Below are 19,221 nucleotides of genomic sequence, written 5' to 3' on the forward strand. Positions count from 1 at the left end.
TCTGTATTTTTGTAATTGCTGGAGTTTGGTATCTCTCACAACGGCAAAGAAGTAAACTCATCCATCAGGGAATCTTGACATGAGGATTGCAACCTTCTAAACCCATAGCCACTTCCATCCAGAAGGGCAAAGGCAGTGGATACATGAGAGCACCAGCACCTTCAAATTGTCCCTCCAACTACTTACTCATTCTGACTTGGAAATATATCGTGATTCCTTCAGTGCTACTGGATCAAAATCCTGAGCATCCAGTCCTAACAATATTGTGGGTCTACCTACAGTGCATGGACTGAAGAAGGCAGCTTACCACCACCTTCTCTCCAGTGATCAACAATAAACGCTGGCCCAGTCAGTGACACCCATATTCCATAAGTGAATAAAACTAAAAGCTAAGGCACTACAGATGAATCCCAGGGATGTTGAAGGTAACAATAATGTCCATAGGAGGATTGATAGTCTGGTATGTGCAATTGGTAGACTCCACATGTGCACTTATGGGACAGGTAGTGGAATCTCCCTGTCACCCTCTTAGTGGCTACCTGTTTGCTCACAGTATTTCTGAGGAGGAGGATTAATGCAGCCAGTGACATTTGCAAGCACCAGTTGGGTGTCTCACCCAGGGTTGTCTGGTCATGTTAGGGGGGTTACAATCAGCCGACGTGTGGTTCCACCTCCAGCTAGTTGCCTCCTGACATCAATCTGTCTCCTTGTGAGGATGGGACACTTGGACTTGATGTGTAAGAAGCCAAAGGAATGTGGACACTGTAAATCAGAAACAAAAACAGAAGTTGCTGGAAAAGCTCAGCAGGTCTGGCAGCATCTGTAAAGTGAAATCAGAGTTAACATTTCAGTTACAGTGAGTCTTCCTCAGTTTTGAAAGATTAACTCTGTCAGATGCTGCCAGATCTACTGAACTTTTCCAGCAACCTGTGTTTTTGGACTTTCTTACGGCCTCTGCATTCTTATTAGCTTCAATGACTATGTTCTGTTCATCTCTCTCTCTGGTCAAATCAAGTAATGCTTCAGGCACCTGGGTCAACTTTCCCATGCCCTTTTAAACATGCCATTGGTCCTAGGGATAGACCGTAGGTGTGTAGATGATAGAGTGTTGGATTCCTGGCTGGTGAAGTGGTTAGCATTGCTACCTCACAGCGCCAGAGACCTGAGTTCAATTCCCGCCTCAGGCAACTGTGTGGAGTTTGCACATTCTCCCTGTGTCTGTGTGGGTGTGCTCCGGTTTCCTCCCACAGTCCAAACATGTGCAGGTCAGGTGAATTGGCCATGCTAAATTGCCTGTAGTGTTAGGTGGTGGGGTAAATGTAGGGGGGTGAGTTGCTCTTCGGAGGGTCAGTGTGGACTTGTTGGGCCGAAGGGCCTGTTTCCACAATGTAAGTAATCTAATATACTGTGGAACCACATTTGATGAACCAGAGGCTTCTTCATACCTTTAAATAGTTCTTATGATCTTGACTTTGTTGGTCAATCAATTGCATTCAAAGATGCCAGCAAAATTTAAACCAAGGAAGTGTATTGTTGTTTTCATGAATCACAAAAAACTTCACATCTCTTTGAAAACTTTGAATACTCAACCTATTGGCAGTGCTCATTAAATGCTTAAATTCTATCAGTAACATGTAATCTTCAAATGATCAGGTTAAAACATTGTAGTAAATTTCAATGTTTTATTTTTAATAAATTACTAAGGGAAATGACATAAGCCATGTCTTGACAATTTGCTGAAATCACATCTATATCTTGATAAGCCTAGTCATTAGAAATGAAAACAGGATTTTCTGAGTTTTACCTTACTAGTTTACTAATTTTAAACATGAATGGAATCTGTACAGTGAATCAAGCTGAGACTACAGCCAAGTGAATTAGTACATTGCCACTTATACCTTGCATTTGGACTTGAACATAAAGTGTAAGTGAACATCAAGGGGTAAGTGAGAAAATTATGATAAGTGAAATATTAATATATGGTCTATCAACCTACTTATTTTTCAATAGGTAATGTCTAGCTATTCTGACAAATGCTAACATTTGAAAGTAGTGATATTTATACTATCAACATTTCATTTTTCACCTCTGCCAGGACAGAGTTGGCAAGCAAGCTATACATTATACTTATTCCAATATTCAGCTTATTTTTCATTGGTTTACATATCATATTTCTTTAGCAGTTCATTTTGCCAGTGCCTCTGTTTCTTTAAGAAGGTAGAGGGTATTTTAAGTTTTTTCAAATCATCAATACATTTTTGTAGTTCTGCTTCCAATGTCTGTTTCTCATCATTATTTTTATTTTGATCATGTTCTGTGGTTTTGTCTAAGCTACTTTGGTTTATGTTTCCTTCTTTGTTAATGTCCTGCTTCTGCACCTTTTTGTCATCACTCTCTTGCGTATTTTGCATATCATTAAGTTCTAGGGTGGTTGCTCGTTGTGGAGGCTCCTGAAGACTTTTGGTCATAGCTTCTGACCCAGTGTTCATCACATCTTCTTGTATTCTTTGCACATCATCATGTTTTAGTGTGGTTGCTCGCTGGAGGGGCTCCTGGAGACCTTTGTAAATGGCTTCTAATCCAGTATTTCGTTCATCCTCTTCCATTCTTTGCACATCAACGAGTCTTAAAGTGGTTGCTCTTTGTAGGGGCATGTGGAGATTTTTATTCATGACTTCTAAGCCAGAGTTTACTTTGGAACAGCTCTCTGAGCTAGATATCACAATGTTATTACAGTTTATTGTGTCCTCTGTGTCCTTCTCAGCTTCAATGACTATGTTCTGTTCTTCTGTCGCTCTAGTCAAATCAAGTAATGTTGCTTCAGCTGCAGTAAAACACAAAATTTAAATGCATTAGAGAGGGGATGTTATTGAATTGAAGTAATCACATGGAGAAAACCAAGTCAGGCAGTAACCATCACCTAAAACAGTGGGTAGTAGGAATACTGTAAGAAGTCAGTAGCATTTGGAGGAGCTGGAGAGATGAAGACCCTCCAAAATGTAGTCAGTATCATCTAGAGGAACAGACAAGAAAAGGATCCAGGGACAAGGAAACAATAGCATCAGAGAATAGCAGGTAAGAGGAGGAATTTAACAGCAGCAATCAGTGGTGCCAAGTGCAACAGACAAGGGAAGGATCCTGAGAGGGAAGTCAGCAACACCTAAAGGAGACCTAAAGCAACACCTAGGCAAGAGGAGATACTGAGACAGGCACTCAGGAGCATCCAATGAAGTAAGCAAGGGAAAGACCTCAAGACAACTAGACAGCAATAACTAAAGGAATGGGTGAGACAAGGATCCTGATACAGGTAGTCAGCACCATTTAGATGAGCAAGTGAGAAATGGACCCTGAAATGGTTATTCAAAGACAGTGCTGGATTCCTTACAGTTAATTGGTGAGTTGTGCTTTCTCAACTCCAGTTTAAAATCTATAGTCTGAAAATAAGCTTACATCATAACAAGACAGCTCAGTGCATGGAATTCCCATTCTGGTCCCATGTAGAAAGTAATAGATGCTTCAGAGCAATTTGGCAAATTGGATGCAAAATCATTTTATTGGCAGGAAACAAAGGCTGTTGGTCGAAGGATGTTTTTGTGACTGAAAGCCTATGCCAAGTGACGTGCCATAGGGTTTAATGCTGGGTTTCATACTTTTCATTGTGCACATTAATGATCTAGACATGAATGTAGGAGGCATAATCAATAAGTTCACAGTGACATGAAAATTAGTAGTATGGTAAGTAGGTTACAGAATGGTATAGATAGGCTGGTCAGATGGGCTGAACAGTGGCAAATGGAATTTAATCCTGAAAAGTGTGAGGTGATGCCATTTTGAGAGGACTATCAAGACAAGAAAGAACACAAATAATGGGATTGGAAAATCACAGGATCAGCGAGATTTTTGGTGTGCATGTCCAAAGATCCTTGAAGGCAGCAGGGCAGATAAATAAGATCAATAAGAAGGCATAGGGGATACTTGCCTTTATGATGGATCTGTGTATAATGTTAGTTAGGATTTGAAAGGAAGCCAGACCACTCAGAGGAATCCCACGCAGACATAGGGAAGAATGTACAAACTCCACACAAACAGTCACCCGAGGCTGGAACTGAACCCAGGTAGGTAGCAGTGCTAACCACTGTATCACCTTGCTTCCCCCAGTACAGGAGAGAGTGCAGAGGAGATATACAAGGGGCACAGACAGGTAGAACAGGGATAAATGTTTGCCCTTAGTAGAGAGATCAATACCAAGAGGCACAATTTTAAGATAAGGACTGAGAGGTTTAGAGTGGATTTGAAGAAAAATATTTTTATCCAGCGAGTGATGGATATCTGGAACTCATTGCCTAAAAGAGTGGTATAGACAGGAACCCTCAAGATGAATACTTAAAATGTCATCGCATACAAAGCTATGGAACATGAAATTAGAATAGACAGATGCTTGATGTCTGGTTTGGTCATGATGGTCTGAGGGGTCTCTTTCCATGCTGTAAAAGCTGTATGTTTCCACATGTCTCAGATGGTGACATCTATAAGAAATGTCTCCACCTACAAAAACTTGAGCTCGTGGTTTTTGTATTCAAGCATTGGCTGGAGTCACTGTGGTGCATCAACAAAGCCAATATTTGTACGGATAGTGTGTTTGACAACAGATCCCATCACAGATTAAGACTAGGCAACCAGAGAGGGAATGGGTAACTGCTAGGTTTAAAAATACTGTAAAGATAGTGAAAGAGCCCATTGAGCTTCATGTTCTCACTAAGTGGTTTCCTACTCTATATTCTGGTGAGGGCAATGTTTCATTAGAGAAATGTAGCAAGAGCAAAGTCTGTAGCTTTGCAAGTGGTTCAGCTGCACAAAGTGAGGAGGAGAAGATGGAATTGGCATTAATAGGAGGTGATTCGATAGAGGAATGTGCAGGTATTTCTGTGGTCATACATGTGACTCCAGAATTGTATGTTTCTTCCTTAGTGCTAGGATTAAAGATGCCAAAAAGCAACAGGACTTTCTTTCAGGAGATGGCTAAGACCAAGAGTTCATGGTCTACATTAGCATAAACAATATAAATAAAAAGAAGCATGAGGTCCTTTCAGCAGAAATTAGGCAAGCTATTGAAAATCCAAGGCAGTAACCTTGGGATTTCTCCCAGTACCGTGTGCTAATGAGTACAGAAATTAGAACAGCCTTTATTTTAGAGGGTAATTCTTCACTGAAATGAAAAATTGTAAAATATTCCCTTCTTTGTCTACACCAGTTTTGAAGAATTTATAAAGAATATCTTTCCATTGGAAATCCATAAGTATTTGTTCAAAAACAACATTGTTGAGAAAAACACAATTTACTGTTATTGTAATTTGTAACAGACTTGGCTGTGTGAGGATTTACTGCAAATGCTCATTATCTCACCTTCTTCAGAGTGATGACAATCCATGTGTATTTTGTCTTCATCTCCCAGTATTTCTTGCATGTCATCCAGTTCTTGAGTCTGTGATTGCAGTGAGGGCTCATGGGAACTTTCATTTAACACTTTTGACCCAGTATTTGCTTCAAAACAGCAGTCCATACTAGAAGTAGACATGTCATTACAGCTGATTACATTCTCTGCATCCTTAATAGTTTCAATGACTTCATTCTGTTCTTCTGTGACAATAGTCAGATCAGGTGATGTTTCTTCAACTATCATAAAACACAAGTATAACACATATGATTAATAAGGAGAAATAAACCACATTGTCAAAGGATAGTTATTTTTTGTCTATATTTTTGGAAATTTTGAATGGAATTATTTTGGTTAGGCTTGAAAATTATAAATAAATGCTCAAAGTGAAAATGTGAAAGCTGAAAATATCTGTTTGCTAGGAACAGCAAACCCACAAAACACTTTGTCCCTTGAAATTGTTTTAAAATGTAATTTTGATTACACATAATTGATTTCAATAGAAAAGAAACCCAGGTGTTGAATAAAATGGCTGCCATTGCACTAACATTTGTTTTGCACTACTGTCCAAGATTATTTTCATCCTGTTTATTTTCCCTCATTTATCAGCGGCCTCTTAGTACATGCTATATTTGTCCATTCTTACTTATACAGTGTTATTTGTATTTTGCTCATTCGGCAAATTTCCAAATGATGCTTAATGATTAGAAAACTAGGAGAAAATTAAATATAAAGAGCTAGAAAGAAATCGTTAAAGTTTTGTAGCATCTTTACTTACTCATGGTCTTTTTTTATTAGCTATATTTACATTACCCTCCTGTTGAAATGAGTCTTGGAGCTGCCTTCCTGGTCCCCAACCTGTGCAATGAGTGATTTCTGTCTTTTGCTTCTCTACTTGTCTCTAGTACACCTAGTGAAATGGGTTGAAGCTGTGTTCAAATCTGCATTTGGCAGAGAAGCAGCAGCTATAGAGTCCTGCAGCATAAAATCAGACCATTTGGTCCACCATGTCTATGCTGACCAACACCAAACTATACTAATCCCACGTACCAGCACTTGGTGCATAGCCTACAATTCCCTGGCATTTTATTAGATGTTGCAAAGGCACCTGCCTCCACCATCTTCTCAGGCAGCACGTTCTGTATATCTATCATCCTCTGGGTGAAAAAGATCTATGTACTGATCTCCTGTAGATCACTTGCTTCTCACCTTAAACTTATGCCCTCTAAAAAGACTGCAGAAAATATTTTGCTCGCCACAATAAATATTTATACCATAATGGTATGGGAGATGAACTCCTGGCTAACACATCTAGCGACTGTACTAATCACTCTCTGCACACCTTCTTCAACCCTTCCATTTACTGACATGTTGTCATGCAACAACCTTATAAGCGATTCATGCTTCTTCCAAATCCTAAAACACAACTTCAGTAAGATTAGAATTCAAATCAAAGATCCCTATGATGGTCTGAAATTCTGATGACTGAGGAGAGTAGTCCTCACTGAAGTCAATGGAAGCAAATGACAATTAGGCAGTCCTGGCAGAGTGAGTCAAGGACAGCCCCCAATACCATTCCAGGGGAATTGGCCGGGTCAGTCAGGGGTCCACACCTCTGCAGATCAGGGAGTGAGGCACAATCACTCTGTGACTCCATAGCAGCCAGTCCAGTGGATAGAGTGAACACAGTCAGAGACATATAGAACCACCAGGCAAGTGTGTGAACATTTTTTGCCTTGGGCCATCAGATCGCGACGCTCAAGGCAGTGGGCCATGGATGTTGGATCCATCCATGGAAACTAAAGAACAGGTGGTGCGGTGGTGGAGCTGAGGGTATGAAGGGATCCGTTGTTGCAGCAAAAATACTTGGCAAGTTTTTGTTTGGACTGCTGGTGGGGATGGATGACAATTGTGAAAGGAGACAATAGTATCTGCAAAGGGAGCGATATAGTAAAGAATGGATGAAATAGAGCAATTTGGAAAGGAGATTTGTCCACAATAAAAAGTACCTTGCTTCAAAGGGGTAACAGTGTATGACTACACTTGCCAGGGTCACCTGATATGCCAGAGGCTAAGAGGGAAAAATGTGCAGGCCCAGGCTAATGTACATAGGTTGTGTGGGATCTGGGGAGGCATGAAGCCTATGAGAGTGAGAATCAAGGCTACCAAGAAGGGTACTTGGTAATTTGGGGCTCACCAACACTAACGGTGGAAGCTGGAAGTTATTGATCTTGGAGAACTCACTTGCTACCATGCTGGGAATCAAATGTTCACAAGGGAGAAGAAAATAGCTGCAACCACAGTCAAAGTGGGTAGGCTAGGTATTTCACCCAGTGAAGGAAGGTGTTGCAAGACTCATTGAAGTGAGGATATTTGAAGGAAAAGAACATTACACATAGACTCAAGAATTGTACAGGACAAATACCTGTTGGATCCCTAATCCCTGGCCATCTGAAAGTATTGCCCGACTGTTTGTTGTGCACTTCCCTGTCCCAGACGTCATTGAACAATTAATTAATTTGGGTACAGAGGCTATGAACGGAATGGGAATGTTGTAGGGAAAAAGATCAATGATATCAGCATGACCTATTATCCTCTGTATGCCTTATCCCTTCTGCTTCCAGATATTGCAGCAGGCTATTACCACAGATCAATCCATGATACATTCTGCATGGCCATTAAGTTATGCCTTATGCTGGAACAGTTACATTCAGGACTACACAGGGAGGCAAATAACCAAAAGTAAGCAGAGCAGTGCCACTTATAAGATAAAGTATTAAATAATCAAATGTGCACTGTCACACGTATCTTTAAGTTGTCCATCAGGCATGTTGAGACTAGATGGCCCAGTCACCACTGCAGTGTTCTGACTGGAGATGTGAGGGAGCTGTGCATGTTTCTTCCTCTGCCTCAGTGACTCCAGGTACTGCCCTGTTTCCTTGTGAAGAAGGGTCACCTGGAATGTTTACCAATTTCCCTGCCCTCCCAGTTGTCATGTCTTTGTTCACAAATACCTATGCCTAGGGCACTGGAGTGCAGGAATGTGTGCCTCTCCAGCAGACCCTGATGATGCTGGTCCTGACTCTCCATGGCAGTCACCAACCTGTCCAAAGAGATGTAGCCAGATTCTTTTAACTCACTGCACTGATTCATCTTCCCACATGCCCATCTGCCACTCCTGTTCCTCCCTGTGCATGGGTCAAAGTCCTTGATTACCAACATTACAGAGTCTTCTCCCAGCTGGAGCTGATCAGGTGCCTGGTCTCCTGCAATATTTTAGTGCCAGCAGACTGGGGCATTTTTTTCCCTGCCAGCTGCAGAGCCGTTACAATAAGCTGCTCATCAGATGTTTCTCAGAAGACGGAGGTCAAGCAGGTAGATTTGAGGAAGCTGATCATTCCACTAGGCTGCCAGTTTTGTCTTCTGCAGTTTTGTTCTCTTTATGTCAGGAAATTTATTATTGCCCTAGAGGTTGTAACAAAGGTTCATCAGACCTGTTTGCGGATTATCAGAGCTCTCCTATGAAGAGCGATTAGGCAAACAGGGTCTCTGTTCTCTTGAGTTTCAAAGAATGAGAGGTGATCTCATTGAAATCAACAAAATATGTAAAGAAATACAGATAGTGGTTGCAGGTAAGATGTTTCATCTCAGGGAATCTAAAAATAAGATAGATGCCATTTAGGTTTGAAATTATGAGGAATTATTTTACTCAGAGGGTTGTGAATCTTTGGAATTCTGTACCATAGAGGAAGGCTTAGTATTTGAATATGCTTAAAGTGGAAATTGATAGGGTTTTAATTATCAGTGGCAATCAGAACTTTTGTCAGCATTTTTAATGCTAGCGAATCAAAAGAACAGTAGCAGAGATAAAGTATTGAGGAAGAAGTACAAAACCTTACAGCATTAATAAAAAATATAAATTCAGATGCATCTGCCAACAACATGAGGAGTTATTACTTTGTCCAGACCTCAGGAATGTACAAGCAGTACAATAGGCAAGTGACGATAACACTTTGATGTGAAGCCAAAACATTTTGAGAGCTTTTTGAGCCGAATATTTCTATTGGATGCATCAGTAGGTTTGGCATCATTGTCTTCACATTGTACAGCTAAGCTACTCCCTTTTAAAAACAAGCTATGTCTTAAATGGAAGCTGTGCTAAAATACTGTTGCAACGTAAATTATCATAACGTAAATATCAGGACCTGGTGAGGAGTCCATAGTGATTGATGCAGCAATGGAGGTATTAATAGTGCATGTAAACAGTAGGAGAGATGCTCGGTTTCTATAATGGACCAAGAAGCCACAACAGCCCCAGAAGGTGGAAAGAAAGCAACAGCAAATCACTGATGAAAAGGCCGTGTCATTTGTTGTAACACTCACAGCCACATACTACCCACATAATGGTCTTGCACATACCATCAAGGCTTGTAGGTGTTGGAATCAGCAGCTGGCAATAAAGGAAGGTGTGGTCAATAAAGATAGATAGGTTATTGATTAGTAAGGGGATCAAGGGTTACATAAAGGGGCAGGAATATGGGGTTGGTATCAATCACGATCAAGTGGTGGAGCCGAATGGTCTAACTCTGCTCCTATATCTTATGGCCTTATGCTGTGAGTGTCCATTATGACAGTGAACAAAGACCCTGGAATACCGCTGGTCCAGTCAATGAGCTGGGTCTGGTTCTGAGTGCATGGCGACCGTGCTGCAGCAATGTAATGGTTGTTGCCAGTACAGCTCAAAGTGCAGCACTGAAATGCAGAAGTATCATGTAAGTGGATTGGATTGATGGTATTAAGATTCTTAGAGACTAGCACATTCTGAATGCCAATGTCTGTGCACATGGGATGTGTGTTGCAGTGTCCATAAAGCATAATCTAAGATGTTCAACATGGAGGTCCTTTGGTGAAAGGTGTGAGTTGAATTCACAGGTTCTCCACTCTGAATTCCATGTCAAGTTATCTCAAGGTCCAGCTTGTTTGGTGAATTTAGTAAGATAGGAAGGTAAATATTAATGAGATGAATTAAGCTGTCAACAAGACATTTGACAAGCAATAATCCTCTTAATTGGCAAATTGCCATTTTTCAAAAGCATAGAAATTTTGCTCCCAATATCAAGACAGACTTTGCCAGATTTCTTGACTGATTCTGCCACAAATCTGGTCATTGCTAAGTCACTCAAGCCCCTATAAGATTTCACCCAATATACAAATGATGCATGCAACAAAGTCATGTTCAAAAACTGAGATAAATGTTATAATTCTTATTTATGAATTGTTTCAGTCTAAAGATCCATGTGCTAAAGAGAAGTTACACTTCAGGATGACAGGAAAATTCAATAAAAGGAAGCAATAAATAGAATCTTGAGAAGGAAAAATTCACAGATTCAGCTGATGGGAAACAACAGCATAAATAAAATGGCAAGCAGCTTTCATATCTTCAAATGTAAGTTCTGGGGAACTAGAATATCTGTTAAAAAACATTATGTATTGAAAGATTTTAGTCAATTTGCGGAGTCCATAATATATATGGCACCACCAAGTCATTCTAAAATGAACAATTAATCGGTGCAACAGACAAAAGCAAAAGAAAAGAAAATAGGCACCAACCAACTAAGCCAACTACTCAAATAGAACGTTGATAGAAAAAGGAGAGTTAATTAGCGGATGCTTGTAGATAATGATAATGAAAATGTTTGACTTACAATTTGTTGGCATAAAAAGCCAACATTTGTACTAAAATTGCAGTACAGTAGAAGCTCTACATGGGGTAACAAGAAATTTGTGGGGGTTTTTGTGACATTTTGCTGTACCAAATCATTTTTCCAAATGTTAATAAATCTCTACATCTGTTAAAACGTCTCAAGGAAAGCAGCAGCCAAAAGTAACCTTGGTTAGAATTTTTAAAGAAATAATTTAATGTAAGAATCGCATAAATTTGTTATTTCATTGTCCAAGTAATCTGATATTTATATCACATAAATAGTTAATGACCTGATACAAGTTATATAGTATATCATATATTTACAATTAAACATGCATTGCAAGTAAATGGAACATTATGAAATGGCAGATTTTTGTTTCAGAAACCCTAATCTACTGGTTGTAACCACCAGAGACATTGTTTTTAATGTTTTCAGACAGCCTCCTGCATTCCATCTTCTCTAAGTTTGAGGTCATCAAATTTCTACTGTCTCTGACCTTAGTTGTACGCATCCTTTCATCCATCAACTTGCCGAGGTATCTTTTTGTTTTAATGCACATCATTGGCCGGACAAGCACTTATTGCCCACTCGCAGTTGCCCTTTAGAAGGTGGTGGTGGAATATCTTCTTGACCTGCTGCAGTTCAAGTACTGGATGTAAACCCACAATGCCTTCAGGAAAGGAATTCCAGGATTTTGACCCAGCAACATTGAAGGAATAGAGATTCATTTCAAAGTCAGGATGGTGAGTGGCTTGGAGGTGAATTTGCATGTGTTAGCATTCCATGTATCTATTGCCCTGGTCCTCCCAGATGGCAGTCCTCATTGGATTATGGAAAGATGTAGAGGCAATAGGGTAGTGGTGATGGGAGATTTTAATTTTCCTAACATTGATTGGGATACACTTAACGTCAGAGGTCTGGATGGGGTAGAATTTGTAAGAAGCATCCAGGAAAGTTTTCTAGAGCAGTATGTCAATAGCCCGATGTCGGAAGGGGCCATATTGAACCTGGTACTGGGGAACGAGCCAGGACAGGTGGTAGAATTTACGTTGGGGGATTTCTTTGGGAACAGTTACCACAATTCTGTAAGTTTTAGAATACTCGTAGATAAAGAGAGTGGTCCTAAGGGAAGAGTACTAAACTGGGCGGCACGTTGGCACAGTGGTTAGCACTGTTGCCTCACAGCGGCAGAGACCTGGGTTCAATTCCTGCCTCAGGCAACTGTCTGTGTTGAGTTTGCACATTCTCCACATCTCTGCATGGGTTTCCTCCGGGTGCTCTGGTTTCCTCCCACAGTCCAAAAATGTGCAGGTTAGGTGAACTGGCCATGCTAAATTACCCTTTGTGTTAGGTGAAGGAGTAAATGTAGGGGAATGGGTCTGGGTGGGTTGCTCTTCAGAGGATTGGTGTGGACTTGTCGGGCCGAAGGGACTGTTTCCTGTACAGGCCGAAGGGCCTATAAGCAATCTAACCTAATCTAATCAATTATATCAAAATTAGGCAGGAGTTCGGAAATGTGGATTGGACACAGCTATTTGAAGGGAAGTCCACATTTGAGATGTGGGAGGCTTTCAAAGATAGGTTACAGATAGTGCAGGATAGGCATGTCCCGTTGAAGGCAAAGGATAGGAAGGGCAAGACTTGTGAACCGTGGATGACAGGAGAAATTGTACGACTAACCAAGAGGAAAAGGGAACCATACATAAGGTCGAGGCAGCTAAGAACAGAACGGGCCCTGGAAGAATATCAGAAGAGTAGGACAAGTCTTAAATGAGGAATCAAGTGGGCTAAAAGGGGTCATGAAATAGCTTTAGTGAGAAGAATTAAGGAGAATCCCAAAGCATTTTATTCTTATATACAAAGCAAGCAGGTAACTAGAGAAAGGATTGGTCCACTAAAGGATAACGAAGGAAGGCTGTGTGCCGAACCTGAGAGAATGGGTGAGATTCTGAATGATTACTTTGTATCAATGTTCACTGAGGAGTGGAACATGATGAATGTTGAGATTAGAGATAGAAATTTGATTAGTCTGGATCACGTTGACATAAGTAGGGAAGATGTGTTGGTTAGGCTAGAGGTTATTAAGATGGACAAATCACCAGGACCGGGTGGGATCTATCCCAGGTTGCTGAGGGAGGTGAGAGAGGAAATAGCTGGGGACCTGACAGATAGCTTTGTGGCATCCCTAAATACAGGTGAAGTGCTGGAGAACTGGAGGGTTGCTCATATTGTCCCCGTGTACAAGAAGGGTAGTAGGGATATTCCAGGTAACTACAGACCAGTGAGCCTGACGTCAGTGGTGGGAAAGTTGCTGGAGAAGGTACTGAAGGATAGGATCTACATAAATTTAGAAAAGAATGGGCTTATCAGTGATAGGCAACATGGTGTTGTGTGGGGGAGATCATGCCTTACCAACTTAATAGAGTTCTTCAAGGAAGTGACCAAGTTGATTGATGAAGGAAGGGCTAATGATGTCATACACATGGACTTTATTAAGGCATTTGATAAGGTTCCCCATGGTAGACTAATGGAGAAAGTGAAATCATATAGTGTGCAGGATGTTCTAGTTAGGTGGATAAAGAACTGGCTAAGCAGCAGGAGACAGACAGTAGTAGTTGAAGGGAGTTTCTCGAAATGGAGAAAGGTGACCAGTAGTGTTCCACAGGGGTCAGTGTTGGGGGCCACTATTGTTTGTAATATACATAAATGATCTGGAAGAGGGCACTGTTCAGCAAGTTTTTAGATGACATGAAGATTGGTGGCGTAGCAGAAAGCATAAGGAACTGTCAGAGAATACAGGAGGATATAGATAGACTGGAGATTTGGGCGGAAAAGTGGCAGATGGATTTCAATCCAGACAAATGTGAGGTGATGCATTTAGACAAGACTAATTCAAAAGTGAATTATACAATGAATGGAAGAGCCTTGGGAAAAGTTGATGGGCAGAGAGATCTGGGCGTGCTGGTCCATTGTACCCTAAAGGTTGCTGCACAGGTGGATAGAGTGGTCAAGAAGGCATATAGTATGCTTGCCTTCATTAGATGGGGTATTGAGTATAAGAGCTGGCAAGTCATGTTAAGATTGTACAAGACATTGGTTCAGCCGCATTTAGAATACTGTGTACAGCTCTGGTCGCCACATTACCAAAAGGATGTGGACACTTTGGAGAGGGTGTAGGGAAGGTTTATGAGGATGTTGCTTGGTATGGAATGTGCTAGCTATGAAGAAAGGTTGAGTAGGTCAGGTTTATTTTCATTATAAAAAAGGAGATTGAAGGCGGACCTGATTGAGGTTTACAAAATCATGAATGGTATTTACTGGGTGGATAGAGACAAACTTTTTCCCAGGATGAAGGATTCAATAATGAGAGGTCATGCTTTCAAGGTGAGAGGTGGAAAGTTTAAGGAGGATACACGCGGCAAGTACTTCACACAGAGGGTAGTGGGCATTTGGAACATGTTGCCAGCAGAGGTGGTAGAGGCAGGCACGGTAGATTCATTTAAGATGCGTCTGGATAAATGCATGAGTATGTGGGGAGTAGAGGGACACAGATGCTTAGGAATTGACCAACAGATCTAGACAGTACCTTTGGATCGGCTCAGGCTTGGAGGGCCAAAGGGCTTGTTCCTGGGTTGTAAATTTTCTTTGTTCTTTTGTTCTTTGGAAGGTGCTGTTTTAGGATGGTGATAAATTTCTGCAGAGCATCTTACAGATTGTACACATTGCTGCCACTGAGTGCCAGTGGGAACGGTTGTTTGTGGTCATGGTACCAATTAAGCAGGCTCCTTGTCCGAGATAGTAGCAAGCTTCACGTTTTGTTGGAATTGCACTCATTCAGGCAAGTCAGGGGTATTTCACCACACTCCTCACTTGAGCCTGATAGATAGTGAACGGGAGTCAGGAGGTAACCATTTGCTGCAGTATTCCTAGAAGCTACTCTATTTTTATAGCTAGTTCAGTTCAGTTTCTGGGCAATGGTAACCTCCAGGATATGGATAGTGGGGGATTCAGTGATAGTAAACCCATTGAATATCAAGGTGGTTAAATTTTCTCTTTTTGAAGATGGCAATTGCCTCGCATTTGTGTATCACAAGTGTTATGTTCCACTTTTCAGCCCAAGCTCGCATATCATCCAGGACTTGTAGCATTTGGACATGGACAGTTTCAGTGTCTGAAGAGTTGTGAATTGTGTTGAATATTATACAGTCATCAGCAAACATTCCTACTATCTAACCTTATGATAGAGGAAAGATCATTGAAGAAGCAGTTGAAGAAAGTTGGGCCTAGGACATTGCCCTGATGAGCTACTGCAATGATGTCCTGGAGCTGAGATGACTGACTTGTAACAACCACAATCATCTTTCTTTGTGCCAGGTATGACCCCAATCAGTGAAGAGTTTTTTTTCCCCTGATTCCCATTGATTGCAGTTTTGCTAGAACTCCTTGATACTACACTCCGTCAAAAGCATCCCTGGTATCAAAGGCAGTTACTCTCACCTTGCCTCTTAAATTCAGCTGTCTTGTTCATTTTTGAACTATTATGAGATCAGGAGCTGAGTGATCCTGACGGAATCTAACCTGGGCATCAGTGAGCAGATTATTGCTGAGCTGGTGTTGTCTGATAGCACTGCTGTTGACACCTTCCATAATTTAACTGAAGATCAAAACAAGACTAATAGAGCAGTAATTGCCCATACTGAATTTGTTGTTTTTCCATACAGAGCATACCACATCAATTTACCTCATCGTTGAGTAGATGGCAGTGTTGTAGCTGTGCTTAAACAGCATGGCTCGGGGTGCAGCAGGTACTGGAGCACATATTCAGTACCAGTGCCAGAATATTGTCAGGGTCCATTGTTTTTGCAGCATCCATTGCCTCCTGCTTTTTCTTGATATCACATGGACTAAATTGAATTGGCTGAAGACCGGTATCTGTCATGCTAGGGACCTTTAGAGGAGACCAAGATGGCCATTCACTTGGCACTTCTGGCTGAAGATAGTTGCAAGTACTTCAGCCTTATCTTTGCACTCCCTTGGCTGCCACTAAAATAATGCCTTAACTCAATTCTAAAATTTTCACCCAAACTCTTATAGTGCTCCGTGGCCTCATCCGTGTCTGTCTCTGTCATCTCCTCCAAACCCCACAATGTTCCAAGACATCTGTGCTCATTTACATCTAACTACCTAAGCATCTCCAGATTTAATCAGCCCAGCATTAGTGGTTATACCTTTGATTGCCTCAGTTATAAGTTCTGGAATTCTTTCCATAAATCTCTCTACATATCTACTTCACTTTCCTCCTTTAAGACCTCTGCTTAAGGCCAATGCCTTTGACCAAACACTTAGCAATTATTCCTAGCATTATTTTATTTGACAATATGAGAATGGTGAAGTTGGGAAAAAGAGCGAGTCAAATAGTCTGGGCAGGCAGGAACGAATCAGAGAACGAGGTAGGACTGATAAATTAAACTGCATTTATTTCAATGTGAGAGGCCTGATAGATAAGGCAGAAGAACTCAGGGCATCTTTGGGAACATGGGATTGGGATATCATAGATATTATAGAAATGCAGCTCACGGATGGACAGGATTGGCAGTTTAATGCCATAAGAAGGATAGAAAAAGTCAGTGGGGGGGGGGGGGGGGGGGCATGGGGGTGGGAGAGGTGGGCAGGAGAGAAGGATGCGTGGCATTTTTGATTAGAGATAACATTGCAGCTGGACTTAGGGAGGGTATTCCTGGGAATGCATCCACAGAAGTTATTTGGGTTGAACTGAGAAAAAGGAGATGATCACCTTTTGGGACTGTACTATAGACAACTCAATAGTCAGCTGGAAATTGAGAAACAAATTTGGAAGGAGATCTCAGTTATCTGTAAGAAAAATAGGATGGTTATGGTAGGGTATTTTAACTTTCCAACATAGTGTTAAGGGCTTGGATGGAGAGGAATTTGTTAAGTGTATACAAGAATTTTTCCGATTCAGTATGTGGGTGCAACTATTAAAGAAGGAGCAAGGCAGTGTCAGTGCCAGGGTGGGGGGGGGAGCTCTTTGTGGCCAGTAATCATAATTCTATGAGTTTCAAAACAGTGATGGAAAAGAATAGGCGGGATCTATAACTTTAAATTTCTAAGCTGGAGGAAGGCCAATTTTGATGGAATTAGGCAAGAACTTTCAAAAGTTGATTGGGGCGGATATTCGTAGGAGAAAGTGAAGACTGCAGATGCTGAAGATCAGAGTTGAAGAGCGTGGTGCTGGAGAAGCACAGCCAATCCAAGGAGCAGAACAGTCAACATTTTGAGCACAAGCCTTCCATCAGGAATGAGGGATGGCCCAAAGGGGCTGAGAGATAAATGGGACAGGTTGGGGCTGGGGGGAAGGTAGCTGGGATTATGATAAGTAGATGAAGTTGGGGGTGAATGTGATATGTTGGGAGGGAGTAGAGTGGATAGGTGGGAAGGAAGATGGACAGGTAGGATAGTTCAAAGGCTGTGCTGAGTTGGAAGGTTGGATCTGGGAGAAGATGGGGGGGAGGGGAAATGAGGAAACTGGTGAAATCCACATCAATCTCATGTGGTTGGAGGGTCCCAAGGTGGAAGATGAGGTGTTCTTCCTCCAGGTGTTGGGTGGCTAGAGAGTGTGGCAGTGGAGGATGCCCACCACCTGCATGTCCTTGGCGGAGAGGGAGAGGGAGAGAGAGTTGAAGTGTTTGACCACAGGGCAGTGGGTTTGTTTAGTGCATGTGTCCCAGAGATGTCCTCTGAAATGTTCCGCAAGTAAGCATTCTGTCTCCCCAATGCAGAGGAGGCCACATCAAGAATAACGGACACAGTAGATGATATGCGTGGAAATACAGGTCAATCTCTGTCAGAAGGATCCTTTGGAGCCTTGGACAGAGGTGAGGGGGAGGTGTGGGCACAGGCTTAGTGCTTCTTGCGGTGGCAGGGAAACATGCTGAGAGTGGAGGGTGGGTTGGTGGGGGCAAGGACCTAACAAGGGAGTCGCGGAGGGAATGGTCTCTCCAGAACGTAGATGGGGTGGGGAGGGAAATTTATCCCTGATGGTGGGGTCTGTTTGTAGGTGGCGGAAATGGCAGAGGATGATGCAATGTATCTGCAGGTTGGTGGGATGGAAGGGGAGGATCGGGGGGTTCTGTCTTGTTACAATTAGAGGGTTGGGGTTCAAGGGCAGAGGTATGGGAAGTGGAGGAGAGCATCATTAAACAAGTGGGAGGAAAAATTGCAGTCTTTGAAGAAGGAGGCCATCTGGGATGTTCTATGGTGGAATTGGTCGTCCAGGGAGTGGAGCGGCAGGAGTGGAGGAATTGGGAATAAGGGATAGTGTTTCTACAGGAAATAGGGTGGGAGAAGGTATAGTCCAGGTAGCTGTGGGAGTTGGTGGGTTTGTAGCAGATGCCTGTGTTGAGTCGGTCGCTGGAAATAGAGATGGAGAGGTCTGGGAATGGGAGGCAGGTGTCCGAGAAAGTCCAGATGATCTTGAGGTTGGAGTGAAAGGTGTTTGTGAAGTTAATGAACTGTTCAACCTCCTCATGGGAGCATGAGGTGATGCCGATAGTCATCGATGTAGTGGAAGAAAAGGTGGGGAATGTTGCCAGTGTAGCTACAGAAGATGGACTACTCCATGTACCCGACGAACAGGCAGGCATAGCTGAAGCCCATGTGGTTGCCCATGGTTACCCCTTTGGTCTGGAGGAAGTGGGAGGATTCGCTGGAGAAATGTTGAGGGTGAGAACCAGTTTAGCCAATCGAATAAGTTGTGTCAGTGGAAGGATATTGGTTGGGTGGGCAGGAGACAAAAAACTGGAGGGCTTGGAGGCCTTCGTCATGGCAGATGGATGTGTACAGAGACTGTATGTCCATGGTGAAGATGAGGCATTGGAGGCCAATGAAACAAAAGTCATGGAAGAGATGGAGGGCGTGGATCGTTCGCAAATGTATGTGGGGAGTTCTTGGACAAAGGGGGACAGGATGGTGTCAAGGTATGCAGAAATAAGCTCGGTGGGGCAGGAGCAGGCTGAGACGATGGGTCGACGATGGGGGCAGCCAGGTTTGTGAATTTTAGGT

The 19,221-nt window shown here is 42.2% G+C and overlaps 1 protein-coding gene across 2 annotated transcripts in view; it reads right to left on the reverse strand.

Annotated features, from left to right (window-relative positions):
- Positions 1–1,668: 1,668 nt before the first annotated feature.
- kctd12b (potassium channel tetramerisation domain containing 12b) overlaps positions 1,669–19,221 on the reverse strand; it is a 49,761-nt gene continuing 32,208 nt past the window's right edge. For both annotated transcript variants that reach the window (XM_072595053.1, XM_072595052.1), the window contains 2 exons: positions 5,404–5,673; positions 1,669–2,824 (listed from right to left, as the gene is read on the reverse strand). In XM_072595053.1, the coding sequence (XP_072451154.1) occupies positions 2,160–2,824; positions 5,404–5,673 (935 nt within the window). In that variant the 3' untranslated portion in view covers positions 1,669–2,159. The remainder of the gene's footprint in view (positions 2,825–5,403; positions 5,674–19,221) is intronic.

Source organism: Chiloscyllium punctatum, chromosome 25 (assembly GCF_047496795.1).
Source record: "Chiloscyllium punctatum isolate Juve2018m chromosome 25, sChiPun1.3, whole genome shotgun sequence".
NCBI lineage: Eukaryota > Metazoa > Chordata > Chondrichthyes > Orectolobiformes > Hemiscylliidae > Chiloscyllium > Chiloscyllium punctatum.